General features: G+C 43.5%; 1 protein-coding gene across 3 annotated transcripts in view; it reads right to left on the bottom strand.

Annotated features, from left to right (window-relative positions):
• Window positions 1-12138, bottom strand: part of PCID2 (PCI domain containing 2) — a 56141-nt gene that overhangs the window by 6704 nt on the left and 37299 nt on the right. For all 3 annotated transcript variants that reach the window (XM_078783261.1, XM_068124438.2, XM_068124439.2), the window contains 4 exons: window positions 7308-7449; window positions 6037-6137; window positions 4202-4275; window positions 279-404 (listed from right to left, as the gene is read on the bottom strand). In XM_078783261.1, the coding sequence (XP_078639387.1) occupies window positions 279-404; window positions 4202-4275; window positions 6037-6137; window positions 7308-7449 (443 nt within the window). The remainder of the gene's footprint in view (window positions 1-278; window positions 405-4201; window positions 4276-6036; window positions 6138-7307; window positions 7450-12138) is intronic.

The following is a 12138-nucleotide window of genomic DNA, read 5'->3' as shown; positions in this document are numbered from 1 at the left end:
CAAATAATAATAATAATAATAATAATAATAATAATAAACATATCCTAAGGCCCTCACTGACCTAGCTAAATTCAAGGCCATTTCTGATTTCAACCAAAATGTCAACTTATTATACTTACCTAGAATGAGTACAACATTCTAGCTTGTAAAGATAACATACGAATAAAGTTAAATAATGGCAGGGCTTTGTAGTTTTGATTTAAAAAAAATTGATATGAAAGAAGAAAAAGGAAACCGATGAGAGAATCCTCAAGATGAGGCTCACACAGCAAGCTTACACTTTTTTGAAGAGATTCCTGTAGGTAATGATCTTAAGCTTTTCAAGAATGAGGAAGATTCCACATCGGATGAAGAATGTCTCGTGCTTGTTTAGAGCTTCATTCAGCAGCAGCAGGTTCCCTTCGCTGGGAGACCGACAGACATCGATACCAGTTTAAAGCAGAATATTAAATTGCTTAATGCATCTCTTTCATAAAATTCAGTCAGTTATGTTTCACAATGACAAAGACTCATTGGAAAAACAATTATAAACATTTTAGTTTATTTCTGTGCTTATTTTTCTCACAATCAGGGTCTGCTAAAATGCAGTTTGACTGGACCAAACAAGGACATTTCAAATAAATCGGATTCCACATCCACATCATCTAGAATTTGCTGGACATTCGGTGCATGCAAAATGTATTGTACAGGTAAGCGCGAGTCTTGGAGCAGGTAAATTCCCAGACTTTTTTTGACGTCCATAGCGTATTTTATGATTTGTAATACTGGCTCCCAACAGGTGGTGTGACACAATACACATTTACATGGAGAAATGGGGGGGTCCTCCCCTACGCTGAACCCCCAGAAGTACGATATATATATATATATATATTTTTTTTTAATATATATATATATATATATATATATATATATATATATATCTTCTTCTTCTTTTTTTTTTACCGCGTACTCCTGAGTGCAAAGCCGTCTGGAACAGCGTTTGTCTGTCCATCCGGTCTATGTATGTATGTCCCTCACAAACGTCCACTAATTAATCAGAGCTGAGGATCTGGTCACATGACGGGGGACAGCATATCCAAGCCCGGCAACACCGTTGTCAGATTTTATCGGTCTTTCTTTTCCCCCAGTAAAATCTTCCTGTGCACTCCACGAGTACAACCACCAATTTTCAACTCATTCTGCCCAGCGGTTCAGTTCTCATAATGTTCCCAATTCCGGAAATACAACTTTAAGAACCTGACATGTACATCCCAAGTACAAGCAGCAGTTTTCAACTCATTACATCCAGCGGTTCAAGAGAGCATGGAAGACAAACAGACTATGAATTATATATAGTACGAGCAAGCTCGCGTAGGGTGCACTTTTTGTTGCGTTGTTTATAGCTCTAATTTTCTTCATTTTGGAATCCTAAGAATGGGGAAACAGGCACTGTAGGGGGTACAATTCCCAGGAGCCAATCCCAGTGCACCTTGCCTCGCACAGCCAATCAGCGGCGACTTGTCGCCAAGCTGCGCAAAGCATAGTTCACGCTTGCTTTATCTGTGCATTTGTCGATGTGAATAATGAAAACGCTTCTGTCCAAATGGTGATTACCCGGGTCCTTGGCGGTTAATATGGAACCATTTTCAACTTTGTGCGACCAGTGGCTTGGGAGGAGATGCAAAACCGACACACAAACATTGGATCTTATGTTGATATGATGATAGAGCTCAAATGAGATTGTATTACGAAATAATAGAAACTGAATAACATGGGAAAAATTTTACGTGTTCTTAGGCTTGCAGAGAAGCAGCAATATAAATCGCACACACATGCAGACAAATACGCGAGACATCAGACTCGACTTCAGACAAACAGCCGCTCAGTTTGGGGGAGGTGATCGTTGCTTTTCTCTCCGCATTCAGTGGGACGAGGCTAAATTATGAGGAGACTCGGCTGAGAACTGTGTGACTAAGTAGAAAAGGCGGTAAAACAAATCATGCACTTTCTGCAGAAGTTAAAATTATGGAATAGAAGGAAGTTGCACATCACAGATAAGCATCTCCATGAGAAATACGCTCATACATGGTTCGCAAACAGATTATGGTCACATAATGAATATACAGGGTGTTCCAAAAATACCTGGACAACTTTGCTTGTTAATATGTTTCGTCCCACAAATATACAACGATACGCTTTGTTTCATATGATACAGAAACTCATAAAATTTTCTTTCTTTTCAGGTCTGGTGGATTAATGTAAAAGAAAATGGCGACTCCACAGGAGAAAGCTCAGTGCGTCGAATGGTTCATCGAGACGAGATCCGACATGCAAGTTCAGTGTAATTTCCGTTCAAGGTGTGACAGGAATCCGCCATCACGAACTAGTATCAGAGTGGTACAATATATTTAAGGAGACTGCAAGATGACAGAAACAGAAAAGTACTGGTCGACCAAGTACAAGTGCAGCAGACGTTGAACGAGTACGTGAATCATTTCACCAACATCCCAGAAAATCAAGCCAACGTGCATCCAGAGAACTGAGACTACCAACCACCACTGTACACAGGATTTTGCATTAAAGAATGAAGCTTTATGCCTATAAGGTGTAGATGATTCTGCAGGAACTCAAACCAAATGACGGACCCAAATGCAAGGTGTTTGCCTTGGAAATGTTCAGTTGCATAGAGGATGACGAAGATTACCTGAAAAAGGTCATGTTCACAGACAAAGCTTGCTTTCATGTATCAGGGAAGGTCAACCAGCACAATCTGAGGATCTGGAGCTCTGAAAACCCCCACGTGGTGATTGAACACATACGTGACAGTCCATAGGTCAATGTTTGGTGTGGTGTGGCCTTCTCCATGACCGCTTGGTGGGTCCGCCTTTCTTTGCAGAGGATACAGTGACCTGAACAATTTACATGAACATGTTGGAAAGATTCACCTTCCCACAGATTGAAGATCTGCAACCCGATATCATTTTTCAACAGGGCAGTGCTCCCCTTAGTTGGGCCTTAGTCATTCGAGCTGTCCTGAATGAAAAATTTCCAGGTCGCTGGATTGGCTAAGACGGACTAATCGCCAAGGCCCCCATGATCACCAGACATAACCCCCTTGATTTTTTCTGTAGTGGTTTCTTAAAGATGTTGTCTGCAACACCAAGGTGGCAAACCTTCAGGATCTTCGTTCTCGGATCAAAGCTGCATGCGCATTGGTGGACACAAACATGCGGATCCGAACATTGCAAGAACTTGTGTACCGCCTTGATGTCCTGTGCACGACAAATGGAGCTCACATTGAAGTGTATTGATGGTGTGCACAAAACTTTGAGTTTCTGTATCATATAAACCAAAGGGTATCGTTGTATCATTTGTGGTTCTAAATATATTAACAACCAAAATTGTCCGAGTCGTTTTGGAACACCCTGTACTCTACTTATATTAATTGTAGCTGTGGTGTTTGGGTTCAATTGGATTGCAATATGACTGGAGTGATGGATGTTCCAAATATCCTTTTTGGATGCACCTGTACACTTAATTACTTTATCGTGTGCTGCTTCGGAACCACATTGTACAACAAATTGCAAATATTTAAAGGACTCACAGGACTGTACTTGAGCAGCATGGAAATAAAATGTCTTGTGGAAATGGAAAGTCTACAAAAACCTGGTTCATTTACACAACCCAGGTTATAAGCCTGGTGTTGGCCTAATGCTTAAGGTGGCAGGCTTAAGATCTTAGGGTCCTAGGTTTGAGCCCCTGCCATGCCGATGAATTTACACCGGGTGGGTTGACTCAGCCTGTCAACCTTCCAAGGCCGGCAAAAAGAGTATCAGCTGACTTGTTGTCGAGAGGCATTGCATCAACGGCAGCCACGCCCCCCCAGAAAATGATGCAACCAGCAGCCACAAGCTGCACACGAACCATCACAACCCAGGTTTGCATTCAACGCACAATGTGCTATCCAAAATCAATAAATACACATCACTCGTGCAAATATAAATCAATATTGGTCCAAGAATTACAAACCTAAATACTACTTTTTGGGGTGTATGGTAGTTTGCCAACTTGCAAAACAATGCAAAGCCTTGACAATCTTTTTAAAGTGAGCAAACTACATCTTGTGAACCCAAGAGTACGTTCAAAGTGGAGAGGGTAGGCCAGATAATGAGTGCACGGACATGAGATGCCACAAAAGATGATTTCAACGCGTGGTACACACCCAACTGCACGTGTCACGTCTGCAAACTGCATGAGGTCGTACTTGCGTAATAGTTGCACGGTCGGCATGTGTCCCTGCAAGGCAAAAAAGAAAGTACATTCCATGGATACACAGGTTTCCTTGAGATTTCTGAAGACATTTTCTTGCTTATTATAATTTGCCGCGCTGTCCCCAGTATATATTTCATAAGGTGATGCAAACTTTGTATGTGCCAGCGAAACACTTTACATATGCCTGCGATAATAAATATTACATTCACATGCCGAGCTGTGTTCACACATCGAATCGATCGGAAATAGTGCATACCAATGCTAAATTATTTTGATCCATTATAGTTTTGGCGTTCATTATAGTTTTTTTTTTTTTTTTTAGTTTTTTTTATAGTTTTGGCGTTCACATGATCATATTCAATACGAGCCAAGTGCCATGGATCACGTGATTACCATTGCCATGAGAATTTCCACACAGTACCCTCGGATAACAAGATTTCCTGATCCGATGTATCATCTCTGTGTTATAGATGATATAGGGGTGTTGGCAAACTACCGTATAGAGCGCTGGTTCTGCCGAAGTAGTTTCTAAGTCAGGGGTCATGCTGCGCGGTTTGGCATCCCTCTCCCAGCAGTAGTTAGGCAGGGATTGAAATGTATTCGTGGTGCCAGCGATAGCTCACACCTACCCAATCGGTTCGCATCCATGGGGAGGAGGAAAACGGCACCATTGTTGTGACATCGCTGGTGCCCACAGTATGCCGGGAAGTGACAGCACTTCCCCCAAGCTCAGTGCTTCATCAGTACGTCCATGTGAGTGAGTGTCAGCTACGTTACGAGCCTCAGACCTTGTATTATTATTTTTTTTTAAGGAATACCACAGCATCTTTAACATTCACCAACGAATGCCGGCAGATGGGACACCTAATTTAACGTCCATCCGAGAGACGACACACAATGATGACTCACGCTGCCTGTGAAACACCGGGATGACAGTTTATAGCTGGGTCGAGATTCAAACCTAGGCTGGACAGCTATAGAGGCTATTGTGCGTACCCCTAGGCCATCCTGCCAGCCTAAGAAGATTTAAATAAACTAGTAAGTTGCACGTGCTCGCATAGAATTCTAAATGGGGTAGAGATGGAGGCAGCAAAAATGTAAATGGCATCTTCCATCAACGAGCTGGCAAGCTGGGAGAAACAATTCACATTTATTCCCACATCTGATGCAATTTAAATTCTCTAATGGCGGCGAGGTGCTCCATTTGAAACTGTTTGTTTGATATATGAAGCTTTTTGATGCCTAGAGTCCATAATAAAAATTGGTATTGGTGTCAAAGCCAGCGACCAATTGCAAATTAATAATGGGATTAAACGAAAGGCGATACCATTTAAGGAAATATACTTCTTTTTTTAAATACAATGAACTGCCTTCTTGGGCCTGTTCAATTCCACTCCTCCATCTATGGATTTAAGTAGGTGGTGCCCCACCATCTCACCTGACAATCTTACCCACAATTATTTCTACCACCATAAACCCTTTCTAACTTAACCCTCTTATTTGCAGGTTAATAGGTTTCCTCCCTTCCCTGCTCCCTGTCCCTCTTTGTTCATTCTCTTGCTCAATGTTCCAGGAGCCTTGGTCTTGTACAACACCAGAAGATTAAAATGGTTCTCAAACTGCTTCACAGCAAAGTCACACAAAATTATTTAGCAAGCCATTTTCAAACTGGCTCTTTCAGATATTTTACCATTTTTTTCCCCCAAGAAGTCACATTTTTGAAAAATATACAACTTCCTTGTAAAACTAAGGAATTCGATAAAAAGCACAAAGGAGGGGCCAAACCAGTAGCATTTTCACAGGTAGCAGGTAGATAAGGACCATTCGCTTGTTTTTCTGGCTGTCACGGTGACAATGAGCAAATGCAAAACTCAGGTAATCTTCAGCTGTGGGATGGGAAGGAAGGTATGGAGGGGCAATGTGACTGCAAGCAAAGCAATGCCAAATTAGATCTGACTGGTCCCCAAATACTTTCCAACAATTAAGCATTTACAACACTCGTGACAGAGGTAGAAAGGAAATATCCGGCTTGACATGGCTCCAGGTGACCACCTGCTTTGACGTGTCACCTTTACTTGGGTGGCACAATATTTTTAGGAAAGAAAATTGTTTGAAGGCCAGTCTGATATTTTTTATTTCCTGCAAATCAAGAAATGGAACATTGACCAAGCATCTCAAAGTAACTATCGAGGAATAGAAAAGGAAAGTCTGGTTGTCTCTAGTAGAAATTTTGGGATTTCAAAGGTCCAAAAGTGAATGCTAGAAGACAGGATAAGTCAGAGATAACGTGCTCGTCTTCGAGCGGTCTTTTCTAGATTTCCTGCCAAACCCTGAAAAAATTCACCAGGTTAAAATCCCTTCTGAAAGACGACATACTCATTGATGGACTACCCTGTCTGCAAAGCATCAGAGTAACAGCTCATGGTTGGGCCAACAATCTAGAAGAGACAGCTCAAAGGCAAGTATGTTCATATTTCTCAAACATAAAGCTAAAATAATGTTTTCTAATCCATTTTCTCATTCTTGGACCAAACAGACAAAGTAAACCGTACCGAGCCATGCTGTGCACAGCACCATTCAGCACGGTTCACTTTAAGGTGCAAAAAGGGCAATATCTATACCATGTGTGTGTGTGTATGTATATATATGTATACAGTATATGTATATATATATATATATATATATATATATATATATATATATATATATATATATATATAAATATATATATATATATATATATATATATATTCTTGGGAAAAATGCAAGGAGCATAGAAATGGCCCCTTTATATAAGGGTATGTGCCAGGTGGCAGGTATAGAAAAGAAGGGCCATTCAAAAAAAATCTCATGTGCATGCTGGACTACCCTTGTGTTCTTAGGAGGAATCAAGTAATGCTCTAGAAAAGTTCATATAAAGGGGCGCCCTTTGATATATATATGTATGTGTGTATATATATATATAAACGTGTGCAAAAGTGTTAATCTGAGCAAGTTTAGAAGCAAATATATGTTGCTTCAACAGCTCGACATTCAACAATGGATTTCAGCCTCACCCTGCTTGAAGTCACTGTCGAACATAGCCTTCCTGCCCACATAGTACTTGAACGTAATGCGTTGCGCCATGGTGTAACTGTCACGTAACTGTGAACTGTCAATTGCACGAATTAGTGGCTTGCACAGGTGGAGCTTGTTGATCTGGATGAAAATAAATAAAGATGAATAACCAAGTAAGAATGTATCCCAATGTAATTATTTTATAAAAGTTTAAATTATGCTTCGATAAACAGATCAATTGTTCCTTTCGCAAGGACTGTCACAACCAATGGAACTGTGGAAGATTTTTTTTATGACCATTTACATTCAGACACGCACACACACACTGATATATATATATATATTGTTATGAATTTGGGTAGAGGAATATCTAGAGCCAGGTATATCTGAATAGGTGTCATGCTTAGTCTGTCGGGATAGCAAATCTACCTGTAATAAGTTCTGTGTTTTAGGCGGTTTGTCAGGGTAAGTGTATACCTGTGAACATACAAGGATGTTGGTGTGTTAAATAGTTGTAAGGACCAAGATAAGACCCCTGTGTGTCAGACCTGGTGATCATTCCTTTGTCCATTATGGCAAAGCATTCTCATATAGACACTTAGATAGGTCCTTAGTGCACACATTAAATAATTCCCCTCCCTTACCACAACGACTTTGGGAAACAGGCAGGAAGCCAGATCGGGGCACCGCCACATGGGGCCGCAGCCAGCCACACCACCAGCTGGCCGAGCAACGAGCATCGTGGCAAGCAATATCCACGCCCAGTGAACGGGTGATTGGTTGAGGCGGAAGGCGCGAACCTTCAGCCAATCAGTGCGGAAGGCGCAAAACGATGACTTAGAAGGAGGTTGTTCATTGGAGGGAAGAGCGCCGATGACGTGGGAAGGCGCGAGAAGGTTCGAGAGACCACGAATAATCGAGGCTCTGATTGGAACACGCCAGGACTGACGTCACATGCCGGATGACAAAAGGACTCGCTCGACGACGTTCTCTCTCTCTCCCCTCGTGCTTGAAGTTGTGTCTCTCTCTGCGCTGGACTTGAGAAAGATCAGCTCTGCGCTGGACCCTTCGTGCTCCTCTCCTCTCTGCACTGGACTCTTGGAGATATCTTGTCGCTCGGAGCTCTTGGCTGGTCTTCCCTTGTTTTCCTTCGCGCTTGCTCCCCTGGTTTTTCTTGGTGCTCATGGTGTTCTTGGTGCTTGGTGCTACGAGCGAGGCTGGCAGGTGCAGCGAGCCGCTCGGTGAAGCCTGACGGTGCGCAGAACGAGGGGCACATCAAGGCCTGCTTCCCGCTGACCGGAGCCGCGGTCAGACGACTGCGCTCGAAGCCGGACCCTCCTTGACTACAGACAGATAAGCTCGCACCCACAGACGCACATAACGAACATTTATTTTGGTGATTCCTCCTTTGTCTTGTATTTGAAATCTGTGTGTGAGGATGTCCCAACCTAGCATTTAGTTTTATCCCCGCGTCTTCCTGTCCCGATCTTTACTTCAAATAAATCCTTCTATTATTTGCTTGCCATTCCAAAATCCTGTGCTCGTTTGAGTTAATTCCCTGCAGGATCGAGAGCTGCCGTCGGATATACATGTGCGCGCTTGCCGCTTCTCCCTCTACATTCTTCCTCCCGTGCTTTTATAGCCGAATCCGTATTTGATCGTCGCCTCCATTAAAGCCGTTCGGTCCTCCGCGGTCCGACGGTGTTAACCGAAGGGATCGCGCGACTATATATATATATTGTTACGGATCTCGGGGGTCGGCGCTCCCCTTATCAAGGGGGGGGGGGGGGGTTAATCCCCTTGTCTTTTAAGCTGGCCGTCCCGAGTCCTGGGAAGCTATAACGTCCTTTCCGGCGCGGCGTTAGGTAGGGTTTGCTAGGCCTAGGGGTTCGCTGCTGCCTAAGTACTAACGCCCGCCAGAAACGAGGGAATATCTCCCGCTCGAAACACGGATAAGATGAAAATTGCCGAGCGGTTAGCAATCCGCGATCTGAGCTATTAACAAAGACAAAACCCAATTCTAGCGGTTCGGAAATCGTGCCACAGGTACTCAATGGAAAGAAAGGATGGAGGCGATCGGATTAGGGAAAAACCAAGAAAGAACAAGGTGAATTTATTTAGAACCAAAAAGAAGAGGAAAGGAAAGAATGTACAAGAAGAAGGAGAAGGACACAGGGCAGGCTTAACTATACAGTCTTAACTTACGACCCCAGACAAACATACACACTCACACGGAATGGCAGCTGGTAGGGTGGAAGGTCCAGGTAGATGGTCCAGGCGATGGGGTCCCGGCTCCAGGTGAGGCTCCGGTTCCTCACCAGCCCGGCCCCGGTTCCGAAAACCCGGCAGGCAGCTGGGGGGGGAAGGCCCGCGTCCTTCAATAACGCGCCTTTTGTAATCGAGCTCTTATACAATGCGCTCTCCCAACAAGTCCATTCATAATTAATCAGCCGTCTCCGCGCAGTTCTTGGAAAGGAGTCCGTTTGCCAGCATGCGCAGTCCTCAAGTCCTTGCGCAGTGCGCGTTTCCCAGCGAGTCCGTAAAAGGGTTTTGCGCTCGCGCTTTTATATCGTGCGCCAAGATCACTACGCGCTTCATAAAGGCCACGCCCACCAGCGAGCTCACCTCAGCCCTGGTTGGTTGGCAAGGGGTTACCGGCCACGCCCTGATGGTGAGTTGACGTGGCCACACCTTGTTCCTGGCGCTCCGCCCCCTTCTTCCGCGAGCCGACCGCATGGTCAATGGCGGCACCTGAGCGAACGCTAACCAAGGCGCATCACATAATTTGGAGAGAGAGGTCGCAAAATGAACTAAATGAATTGGGGACCTACTCTTATTTAATTGATGCAACGCAGATTCAATTATTGGAAACACGGTCTTCTCTGAAACACATAATAAGGAAATAACTGAGTTTCTAAGGTGGCCTACGTGTTGCTGTGGCCTAACTAAGGGTGCTACCTTTAACCTTTAATGTTGAGAATTTATAAAAGTTTCATATTTACACAAGTGATTATTTATTTACAAAAGTGTGGGTTCTAAAACCGCAACAATATATACATATATATGTGTATATATTATATATATATATACATACATACATACACACATACATACATACATACATACATATATATATATATATATATATACATATATATATATATATATATAATGGTATCTGTAATCTGGTTCTCCAACCTAATGAGCGGACAACATGACGTCATCGCCATGCACGTCCGCCTTGCACGTCCATGCACGCAGGCAAGGCGGACGTGCATGGCGATGACGTCATGTTGTCCGCTCATTAGGTTGGAGAACCAGATTACAGATACCATTATTAGTAACTCCCAACCGCAACCAGGTCGACTCCATATGATGAGTGGATACCAGAGATAACGTTACCACGTGGCAGGCGGTGCTTATCGCTCCCAGCAAGGTGCAGCAGCAGCTGTATGGGACACCTTGCTGGCGGTTCTCCACTGATGATATGAAGGTCGCATAGTGACTGATATATATATATATATATATATATATACATACATACACATATATTTATGCTTGCTTGGTTATACATATATACATACGGGGGTTATACAAGGTAAAATGTATTGTTATGGACTTGTTTTTCCTCTTCTCGTGCATGTTTGGTCGAGTGGGTCACCGTGAACCTTTATTTTCTTGCAATGTTTTACGATGATAGGGAATGTTAGTCTCCTTTGGTATGCCTGCTTTCATGTACCTGTATGCCTCTCTGTCTTTCCATATATGGATACTAGCTCGAGTTCTCATTCGCTTGCTAAAATATTACACATATGCCATGCATTTTGTATAAAGATCTGATGTGCTTACAATGCTTTTGAGAGGACACTGGAATAATATCCTATCTCTATCCCACGTGCATGGCCAAAAAAATGATGCAACCAACACAAGGGTTTGGATTATTCCACGACAGAACGTCCATTAGGTTGTGGATGAATATTACGTTGCTGCTGCAATGCAGCTCTAGCCATGTCTCATTATTTAAAAAAAACACCAACATCCTGGGTTTCTTATATGCAAGGTATACAACGTGCATTTTAAGGCCATTTCCCCTGCTAGAGCGGGGGTTAGCCTTGCGGTCCCCATGACAATCTTCTCCATTTTGCCCTATTTCCTGCATCTTTCCTTGTTAACCCCCTTGCCCGCATTTCTTCTTCCACCATCTTTAGCCAAGTCGTTCTCGGTCTTCCCCGTCCTCTGATGATGTTTCGGCTGATGTTTCGGGATATCGGGATTTCGGGATATGCTCCGCAGGTTGGTCGGAGCGACGAAGAGAAGGACAAGTTCTGGTGTGCAATAGAGAAGCTGATGGAAAACCTGAAAGATAAGGAAGTTGTTGTGGTAGGAGGAGACCTAAATGGACATGTGGGAAGGAGTATGGACGGTTTTGAGGAAGTTCATGGGGGTTACGGATATGGTGTGAGAAATGGAGAAGGTGAAAGGATTTTGGAGTTTGCTGATGGAGCTGATTTGTTGATTTGTAATACTCAGTTCCAGAAAGAGGATAATAAGCTTGTTACATACACGTCAGGTGGGTCGACGACAACCGTTGACTACCTGCTGGTGCGTAGGCGAGATAGGGGCACCTCCAGGAAAGAAAGGTGATCCTGGGGGAGGAGGCTGTTGCACAGCACCACTTGGTTGTCTGCGACATAAGGGTGAAAGGTGCGAGGAGAGCTCGGCGGGTGAAGTACCAACCGAGAATGAAGGGGTGGAGGTTGAAAGAGGTGACAGTGACGGAGGCATTGAAAGAGAGGCTGAGTATGGTAGATGTGGCTGAGCTTGAAAAAG

The sequence above is a fragment of the Myxine glutinosa genome, chromosome 8, assembly GCF_964187855.1.
Source record: "Myxine glutinosa chromosome 8, kmMyxGlut1.1, whole genome shotgun sequence".
NCBI lineage: Eukaryota > Metazoa > Chordata > Myxini > Myxiniformes > Myxinidae > Myxine > Myxine glutinosa.
The sequence above is the reverse complement of the archived record's forward strand: the minus strand, read 5'-3'. Positions and strand labels throughout refer to the sequence as shown.